The 10140-nt window shown below is 54.2% G+C and overlaps 1 protein-coding gene across 1 annotated transcript in view; it reads right to left on the reverse strand.

Moving 5' to 3' along the window:
- ZC3H18 (zinc finger CCCH-type containing 18) overlaps window positions 1-10140 on the reverse strand; it is a 43197-nt gene that overhangs the window by 7243 nt on the left and 25814 nt on the right. The window contains exons 10-15 of the mRNA XM_010843999.1: window positions 6678-6756; window positions 4696-4770; window positions 4469-4600; window positions 3328-3390; window positions 986-1188; window positions 49-174 (exon numbers count right to left, since the gene is read on the reverse strand). Coding sequence (XP_010842301.1) covers window positions 49-174; window positions 986-1188; window positions 3328-3390; window positions 4469-4600; window positions 4696-4770; window positions 6678-6756 — 678 coding nt within the window. The remainder of the gene's footprint in view (window positions 1-48; window positions 175-985; window positions 1189-3327; window positions 3391-4468; window positions 4601-4695; window positions 4771-6677; window positions 6757-10140) is intronic.

Genomic DNA, 10140 nt, shown 5'->3' on the forward strand with positions numbered 1-10140 from the left:
AACCCCCAGGTTCCTCAGCTGGGTTCCACACTTCTCCCCACAGCTCACCTGGACCGGCTGCCTGAGAATGAGCTGTGCCTGGAGGACCGGCTGGAGTAGGAGCTGTAGGACGAGGAGCGGGACCGGGAGCGGGACGAGCCGGAGCCGGAATAGGACGACGACCGTGAGGAGGACCTGGCCCGGGGAGAGCAGAGGTGAGGCGTCTTCCCCTGCCCTGCTAGCGCAGACGTGCCCCCGCTCACACAGACATGCGCCCTCTCACACAGACGCGCCCCCGCTCCCACAGACATGCCCCCCCTCACACAGACGCGCCCCCGCTCCCACAGACATGACCCCTCTCACAAAGACGCACCCCCGCTCATGCAGACACACCACCTAGGGGCACCTTGTGGACACTCTGCGGTCCAGCCCCCTTCTCGTGGGAGAGGTGCTCAGAAACCAAGATCTAGGTGCTAGGTATGCTCACTGTGAAGAGTGACACAGCTCCCAGGCCCTCGGACACAGAGCCAGGACATGTCCCCGTGAGTGCTGATGAGCGAGTCTGACCCAGGCAGATACACACGTGTGTATCTGCGTGTCCACCAGGGCAGGTAGTGGAAATGCTGAGTCCACAGACACCTCCAGCCTCCTCCCTCTTCAGGGAGTGCCCCCACTCTCACCGCCCACAGCGTCCTCGTTTGTGCAGACCTGGTGCACACACACACCTCAGAGCTGCCGACCTGAGCTCGCAGGAGATGGGTGAACTGACTGGACACCGGGTCAGGCTGCTCTTGGCTCTTCCGCCAGCAGTGCCTCTTCCCTCGCTGACCCTTGCCCAGGCCTGTGCTCCGCTCTGGGCTGCCTGCACCCTGGCTCACCTCACCGTTTATTCTGGGGTTCATGGAGGCCTCGCCTTAGTGCTAAGTGTCAGTCCTGTTAGCTGGCGATGCTCCAGAACCCGGCCTTGCTGAGAAGACACACACTCAGTCCTGCTGACCTCCCTTACCTGGAGGAATTGGAAGCAGAGGCCGACGAGGCTGATGTTTTTCGACGCCGTCGAGCGCGGCTAGGGGAGACTGACACCCCGAGTTTCTTCTTCGGAGACTTGGACCGGCGCCAGGGGTCCTTCCACTCGTCGGCTCTCTTCACCTGGGGTCCTGTGGACGCAGTCTCCTTCTTTGGCGGCTCAGCTTGACGGCTGAAATCACAGAGGGGTTAATAGGTCTGGGGCCACCTCCCACCAGACAACTCTGCCATTTGGTGAAAGAAACTGTGTGGGGGGAGAGACCAGGACCTACGGGCTCACTCCAGGGATGCCACACGCAAGGCAGCAGGCGCTGTCGACGGGAGACCGCCCCGGAACCGGACACGAGGGGCTCTCTCCACGAGCACTGTCTCACAGGGCCACGGGGGAGCTGGCCACCCAGCAGTGCCCCTCAGATCTCCACCCTGCCCACAGCACAGACGCTGGGCAGGGCGGGAGGAAGGGGCCCGTGCGTGTGCGCCCTAGAGACAGGCGCACGATGGCAGCACCGTCAGCACTTAGGATGCTAACGTGACTGAAGAAATCCTGGTTTTCAAGTGAGTTAGAAACTCTGTAAATATAAACCTCAGCCCTGGATACTTCCTTTGTTCCCAGGCAGGGCAAGTCAACAGTGTCAGAACAACCTGCCCCCACCACAGGTCACCACCAGTCGGAAACGCTCACAGCCGAGCCTGACAGGAGAGTGGGATCAGCTGAGTCCTGAGCGCATGAACAGGGGTGGGGGCCGGGCGGCAGGTCGGCATGGCAACACCCAGAGCACAGGGTCCCAGACCAACAGCAGTTCAATACCAAGGTACCTGCTGGCCTCGTGACACATCGATCAGATAAAAATCACAGAAAGTGAAGCAGGGCAATAACCCCCGTCATCCGGCTCTCTTGGCACAGCCGTTCCTAGCGTGTCCGAGTGTCCCCTCTGCCTGTGTTCATTCTCCACCAAGGACCCTGCAGGTACAGCCAGGGCTGCTCGGAGACAGCCCCACCTGGAGTGGACCTGCCTGGCCACGGACAGCAGTGCTTCACCGTCAGGTGTCACATAACCTGGACGCTTCTCTACCGTTAGCTATTTCTGTGTTTTAAAACACAAACAATAAAGTCACCCTTTCTATTAAGTCTTTATGAATGCCTTGTCTTTTTGAGGGTAAATTTTTAAGATGTGGAATCAGGGGGCCGCAAGAGGCAACCTTTTAACAGGTTCTTGCTAAGTTATCAAATATTTTCCCTGGAAGTGAAAGCATTTCACACTGGGCTCAGCGTGGTGCTTGCCCCACACTCCCTGCCTGGGGACACTGGGGTCCCGTGTCACCAGGAGCACCACCGTGTCCAGAGAGGAGCACATCTGACTCCTGAGAGCTCTGCACACAGAGCGCTTCCGGGAGGCCACTTGGGGGTTCGGCCATGCCTGTGCTTGGCCAGTCTTCCAGGAAGCTCCTGGGGTATGACGATGGGAACTCCCTGCTGTCAGGTATTTTCCCAGGCTACCGGCTTCCGCTCACTGGCGCTGCTGACACCTGTTCCAAGTGTTATCAGCTTCGTTCAGGCTCACAGAGCCCTCTCCACCTGAGCCAGGCTGGCTTCTAGCTGACTGAGAGGCACTGTCTTTCTTCTTTAACCCCTCTCCTGCCCCTGCAGTGTGGTGTGCTGGCTGCCGCGCTCTGTGCGGGCCAGGGTGGGGGTGTGTGTGGATATTGTGAGCCTGGCACTTTCCCGCCCACAGGCAGGGAACCTGCTTTCCCTCCAGAAGGTGTGGGTGATGCCATCTCCAGGCACAGATTCTTCTTCAGAGGGGCTGTGCTCCCCCATTCATCTGTCTTTTCTTATTCCAGAATCTGATCTGCACACAGGACCACCACATCATGACAATTCCAGACATGCTAATTCTCAGAGGCTTCTGGAGTGTCCTGCCCATCTACCTAGAGAACAACTGTAGCAGCACTGTCAGCCCTGCCTGACCCGTGGGGCTCTGGATCAGAACTGTGTCGGACATATGAACAGGGTCCTGACACTTATTCCCACTTTCCATGAGTGCTAGCAAAACATCAGTTTTATTCACACAACATAAAACAATCACCGCCTGCTGATATCTTCAGAACTTTTCAATTAGTCTATCCACCAATGCCATGCCAACTATCTGCTAAGAGCCCCCACCAGGAACAACATCCAGCATTTAAAACCACCCTAAGGACACTGAACGAAGGCATAAAACCCTGTAACTCGGCCTCCACATGCTGAGCCACTGCCCCGCTGGCTCCAAGCGTGTCCTCCTGGAAGTGAGTCCAGGAAGGAAGTGAAACCCGCGTGCTGACTTGTGCCAGTCCCAGGCCATCCCAGGCTGCTTTCACCTTTACACTTCCTGTGCTGTTCTCATTCTGAAAAGACAACAGCAAAGGAAACACCTTGGTCACTGGTATTTTCATGAGTCATCAAAATGGCCCAGCTCTGTCAACCTGTGGCTCTTCCAATACAGGGAGAGAGAAACAGCTGGGCACCGAAGGCGTGTGTGATTCACACTGGAGCCGTGTGAGTACTAAGGGCTGTGCGTCAGCAACAGGGAAGCAAAAGAACGCTGGACCCTCTCCCCTCGCAGAACACAGCACCCATGGCCAGACAGGTGGCCGCGCAGCCCCCCAACCTCTGAAAGGCAAGGCTTCCTCACTCTGGCTGCAGTAAGATGGTCTGGCTATCTTATGAGCGCCAGAACCAGACCTGGAAGCATCCCTTGAGCTCCACATCTCCGGCTAGTGTCATGGACGGGCCAGAGCTGGCCTTGCATTGACTGAGCTGAAGGCCCATGCCACTTTCCTTTAGCTCGACAACGAGCCCAGGACACTCGGGAACCCATTCTCCAAGTCCGCCCGTGTTCCCCAAAATGTGGGAAACCGGGCTCCTGATTTTAATTAGTATGAAGAAAACTATTTTTATTTCTTACTTCGTTTCTACAGTGACTCACCATGACAAATTACCTGGTGTGTTACATGTTAAGGGTGTAAAATTTCCTTTAAAAATGTATTTAAGTTTAAAAGGTGGAAGTTTTTTTTTTAATCCCATGAAGGTTTTTTGACCACAGCACGCAATTTGTGGGGTCTTAGTTCCCTAGCCAGGGACTGAACGTGGGTGCTCGGTGGTGACAGCATGGACTCTTAACCACTGGGCTACCATGGAATTCCTGGGAAATATCTTAAAATATGAATCAATAGTGTAGGTGGTACCTGGATACAGAAAATCATGCAGGTGGAACACCTGTGGGACAGGGAGGGCACTTTGCAGACCAAAGTGGGATGTGAATGAGCCAGCTGGGCCCCAAATCGCCTCCCCCGACTGGGGTCTCAAAACCAGGGAGAAGTGGTTTCACACCTGGATACAAACTATAAACAATCATTTTAAAGACAGATGTTTTGGGAAGAAGGACTGGATGAACAATCAAGAGAGTTCATTCACAATACTGACTGGGGAAGCTGTCCCTAGACTACTGGGGAAGGGCAGGGGCACCAGGCAGGCCTGCGCTGTCAGGCTTTGGGGAACAGGGACAGAGCATGGGGCCGAGTTGGCGCCCGACATGCAGCTACTGCCTGGGCTATCCTGCTCTCCGACAACACCAAGGAGAGCGGAAAGAGACCTGGGAAACCAGGCAGCCGCAACAGCAACTACATGGGGACGCAGGACGGCAGGCACACTGGGCTCTTCCCACAGGCCACCCGCCCACAGGAAGCTGGGGCCACACGGGAGGAAACCTGCGTGCGCTGGGACAGCTGGGAGGAGGACAGCCGTCAGCCATGCTGGCACTGAAAGCTGACAGAACAGATTCGGCATTTGCATAAGCCCTCTGAACAGAGAGGAGGAAACACCTTCCCATAATCTCTGAGCAGCCCTCCCCCTGGCCAAAGCCACGAGCAGTCTTATCTGCCAGGCTCCTGAGCCTTTATTAAGGCCACACGAGAGGGACACTGAGGAGCAAAGGGCCTGAGTCCCCTTGAGACACCAGGGCAGAGGTGTGAGGCGCGGCGGTCACAGTCAGGGTGCCTGAAAACCCTTGAGCAGCGGCCTAGCTTGAGGTCAAAGACAAGAAAAGATAAAAAGGAGGAAGGTTCTCTTTTAAGATGGAAGGGTGATGAGCTCAGAGAGACGCGCAGACAGCGAATGGGCAGCACGTCAGTGGGTTTACCCACTGCACTTGCTCACGCCTCCCTCGGGCCCTTCCCCACGAGTTGCTCACCTCCAAACTCTGGACAAGGTCACCCTGGGTCCCCGTGGACATGGAGCCGGCTCCCAGGATGGTCCCCAGGATGCCATGAGCCTGAACAACCTGCCCAGCAGCCTCCTCCAGGCCAGCAGCTCCCAGGGACCCATGCACAGACGAGCAGGGAGCAAACAGGCCCCCCGACTCCCCCCACAGGGGCCTGGGACGGTGAGGGCAGTTCCCAGGGAGGGGCATCTGGGACCACAGACCCATCGCTTTATTCCTCAGACTTGAAAACAAATTTTGACTCCACCTCGAGGTTGGACTTTTAATTTCTGGGTGGGGCCTTGAAGACTTTGTTTCCACAGCGAGGCCCATCGTTCCCAAGCCCACTAATGCTGAGGAGCAGCATTAGTCTGGGGTGGCCCTGAGGCCCAGCGCGCTCCCACCGTGGAGGGCAGTCATAGCCTGACTGCTCTTGTGACCTCATGCATTGACGCAGTTCCCACCAAGGCCGCTTGTAGGCACTCGGGTCAGAACTTGAGAGAGACCACAAGTCTCTCCATTTTTGGGCAAACTCTGTGCATCAGTCAAGAAGTTAGAACACAGGATCCACACAGATCCACTTTTCCTTGAGAATGCCCTGGGCATAACTTTCCCAGAGGAGGAAGCAAGCCATGACTGGGAAAGAGGAATGAGATGAGAAAGATAAACAAGGTTCCTTAGCTCCCAGGAAGTGTGTCTCCTGCTAGCAGAAAGTCCGAGCTGGGATCAAACTCCTTAAGTGCAAGGATGGAGCCAGTGCGGAACGGGAGGCCCCTGTGGCCTGGCCAACACGGCAGTTGTCTGGGTGTGAGAGCCTGGAACCCTCGGTGTTATTTAGCAAAGGCGGGTAACACCACCATGGGATCCCATGAATGCCACAAGTAAGACAGATGGCACTGAAGGTGGAGCTGCCACGGCAAGAGGTGAGGTGCTCGAGGAAACAGGGAGGGAAAGGCCACCGAAAGCAGAGGGGGACCTGATGTGTCCCACGGAAGTCAGAGGAGACCTGAGTGGCCATCACCCTCGGCCAAGCACCAGTCTGAGCCAGACGGAGAGCGTGGGCCGTGGCTTGGTCAACTGAACAGTAACCTCCATGCTCCCAGGGCCTTGAGACTCCCGGGTGGGCGCACTTGAGCAGGTCACCTCTCTGGCATCCAGGTGACAGTCGCCAGGCCATGGGGAGTGTGAGGAAGTGGGAACAGCACTGCCTCATGAAGAACCCTGGTCCCTAGGCGATGAGAAGCTGGGCATTTCAACCCCAAGGGACCCCAAACCTCTCACTGCACTCGAATGCTCAGTAAACAGCTTTGAAGATAACAGGCAGTCTGGGCGAGTCCTCGGGAAGGTCCCGGTTACTATTTGTGTCTGGAATGACATTCATCCACCTGTCTGAGAACATCCTCCTTTCTGCGGCACCCTACCCACAGAACACACCTGCCGGCCTGGCTGGGAGAAGGTTTCATGGAAGTGCTCCTCCGTCACAGCGATCCTCTCACAGAACTGGCTATAGGCTCTGCTCTAAAAACAGCCCAGTTATAGAAGTGGGCAAGATGCTTGGAAAGGCCCAATCACGAAGATGAGCCTCAATGAAGGTGGGGGTGCCGACTCCAAATGAGCAACACGGGGGCTGGCCCGGAGGCCTGCAGAAGTGCCAACAGGCGGTCCCTGTGGCAGCCGCTCCACAGGAGGCAGCTCGGGCAGGTGAGGCGGGGGGTGAGGGGGACCCAGCCCGGCAGAGCCAGGACCCACCCTGCTGTGTGCTGCTAGCCCCCTTCCGGCCACAAGCTGGGTTTTGGGAGCTCTCACTGGTCGTGGATATGAGGGAAGATCCAGCGCCACACCCAATGGCATCCTCTTCTCCCACGTGTGGAACCTTCCCCGACAGACGCCGCCCTGTCCACAGCCCGCACGCAGCAGCAAAAGCTATGCCTTTTCCTCTCTCAGGTGTGTGCCGCTGCGTGCTCAGTCACGTCCAACTCTCTGTGGCCCCATGAGCTGTAGCCCACCAGGCTCCTCTGTCTATGGGATCTCCAGGCAAGAATACCGGAGTGGCGTGCCATTTCCTCCTCCAAGGGATCTTCCCGACCCAGGGGTCAAACCCGCACCTCTTGTGTCTCCTGCATGGGCAGGCAGATTCTTTACCACTGGGCAAGCTGGGAAGCCACCACGTTCTCTACATCCAGCTGCTGACGAAAAACTGCCAACCTGTTAAAGGCTAAGCAAACAAACCCTTCCATAAAAGGGAGGTCATGTAAAGGAATTACGGCAGGGAGCCTGGCCACCTCCTGACACAGTGGTCACACCAGCTTGGGCTGATCAAAAGAAAGGAAACAGGAGACTGTGTTGGAAATTCTGCTCTGGTGAAACCCCACCCTTCAGGCTGGTGGCAGGGCTGGTGGGGCCCTAGCCAGGGTGATCAAAGATGAAATTCAAGACTTCCAAGACCAGTGAGCCAGGCTGAACTGAGGCCAAGCGATGGAATGTGCCCCTCTACTGAGGGCAGCAGGGGGTCCGCAGGAGAAGAACTGAGCCCAAAGAAGGGAAGTGAACCAGGTCAGAGGCCGGCAGCAGAGCACACCAGCCCATGACAAAAGCTGCCTCTGATTTGAGGAGGAATTCACAAAGTTCCCTGAACCCTGACCCTCTAGTTCAGCTGTGCTGTCGCTGAGCCCTTCCTCATAAGAGACCCTGTTGCTGTGCAGACATCAGATCTGGCGGCTGCTCTCAGTGCTCCACTGCTGGGGGCCAGGCCAAGACTTGCCACTGCCTTCAAGAAACCCTCCTTGTGGGTCTGATGTCCCTAGACTTCCCCATGGAGAGTGAACACAGGCATCTGTCCATGAGCTACAGGTAGTCTCTGACTTATGATGGCTAGACTTTTACAACAGTGGAAAGCGGCATGCCTTCAGGAGAAGCTGTGCTTTGAATTTTGCATTTTGATCTTTCCTGGGCAGTGAGCCACAGCTCCTCCTCATGGTCACCCACATGTCCACAGGGCAGACGAGCTCTTCTGGAACCAGGAAATCCTTTAGCTTTCCACCTTAGTACAACTTTCCATAAGCCTCATGAAAGATTCCACACTTTACACTGTTCAGTAGATCAGATGCATTTTTAACGTACAATGGGTCTTTCGAGACAAGACTCCTCCTAAGTTGGGTAGGCCCTGGGGTCACACACAGACTAACTCCTGGCGCCCCCCTGTGCCGGGCCCTGAGACTGCAGTGCCCTGTCAGGGTTCCACTCTACAAAGACCACAGAGGACAATAGGTAAGCAAGTACTATGAAGTCAGAAGGAGATAAGAGGTGTTAGAACAATAAATAAAGCAGGAATGGGGGTGGGGTGGGGGCAGACCTCTTTGAGTAGCAGGTAAAGCCCAGAGGCAGGGGAATGGCAGAGCAAAGATTGAGGTGAGCCTGGCCAGAGGAGGCAGAGGCTGGCCAGCGATGTGGACAGAAGGCAGTGTCTACCAAAAAGGGGCTTCAAAGGGCCCCACAACAGAAAAATTAAAGAAAGAACTCTTTCAATACATCTAAAATATGATTTACTCTGAATGTTCTGAAAATATATCACTTTGCCCAACATTAGGAAAAAACAGCAAATTCAGGGAGGTCAATTCACTATCACCTAAAGAACGAGAATAGAACCCATACTTAACAAAAGACGAGAATGAAAGACTATATGGTCCTGACGTTTACTTTCAGAAACACAGGACAGGACTCTGTTCAATGGCAAGGACAAGAATCAGGGATAAGAGTCTGGCTTTTCCACCAAAAACTGTTAGAACTAATGAACGAGATTCAGTGCAAATGCAGGATACAAAATCAATGTACAAAAAACAGTTGTGTTTTTATACACTAACAACTACATAAAAAATAAATAATCCTATTTATAATAGAAAATAATAAAATATTTAGAAATAAATTAAATCATAAGACACTGATGAAAGGAACTGAAGAAGACACAAAACACTGAAACACACACCAAGCTCATTAAATCAGAAAAATATGGTTACAACGTCTGTGCCACCCACACCAATCTACAGATCCAGTGCTGTTGCTGCTGCTAAGTCGCTTCAGTCGTGTCCGACTCTGCGACCCCAGAGATGGCAGCCCACCAGGCTCCTCCGTCCCTGGGATTCTCCAGGCAAGAACACTGGAGTGGGTTGCTATTTCCTTCTCCAATGCATGAAAGTGAAAAGTGAAAGTGAAGTTGCTCAGTCATGTCTGACTCCTAGCGACCCCATGGACTGCAGCCCACCAGGCTCCTCTGTCCATGGATTTTCCAGGCAAGAGTACTGGAGTGGGGTGCCACTGCCTTCTCCACAGATCCAGTGCAGTCCTAACCAAAGTTCCAATGGCATTTTTCATACAACAGAAAAAACCACCCTAGAGTTTTGTACGGCACCACAAAGGACTTGAAATAGCCAAAGCAATCCTGAGAAAGAACAGAGCAGGAGGCACCGCACCTCCTGATTAAAGCTGTGCTAAAAGCTGTAGTAATCAAAGCAGTGTGGCACCGGTGTCAAAACAGAAGCACAGATGTAAGCAGGAGGCAGAGGCCAGAAACAAAGCCCTTTATATCGAGGCAACTAATATTTGCCAAGGGAGCTAAAAACACTCAACGGGGAAAACTGGACAGTCACATGCAAAAGAAATTAGACCCTATCGTAAACCACTAATAAAAGCTACCTTGAAATGGATTAAAAAAGATGTGAGATGGGAAACCACACAACTCTTAGAAGAAAACAGAGGGCAAAAGCTTCATGATATGGGTCTTAGCAATGTTAGATATATGATGTCTAAAGCACAAACAGCAAATGCAAAAATAAACCTGCGGGACTGCATCTAACTAGAAAGCTTCTGCACAACCAAAGGAGGGGTCCAGACAGCGCGGGGA

This window comes from Bison bison, unplaced genomic scaffold (genome assembly GCF_000754665.1).
Source record: "Bison bison bison isolate TAMUID 2011002044 unplaced genomic scaffold, Bison_UMD1.0 scf7180017864192, whole genome shotgun sequence".
In the NCBI taxonomy this organism is placed as follows: domain Eukaryota; kingdom Metazoa; phylum Chordata; class Mammalia; order Artiodactyla; family Bovidae; genus Bison; species Bison bison.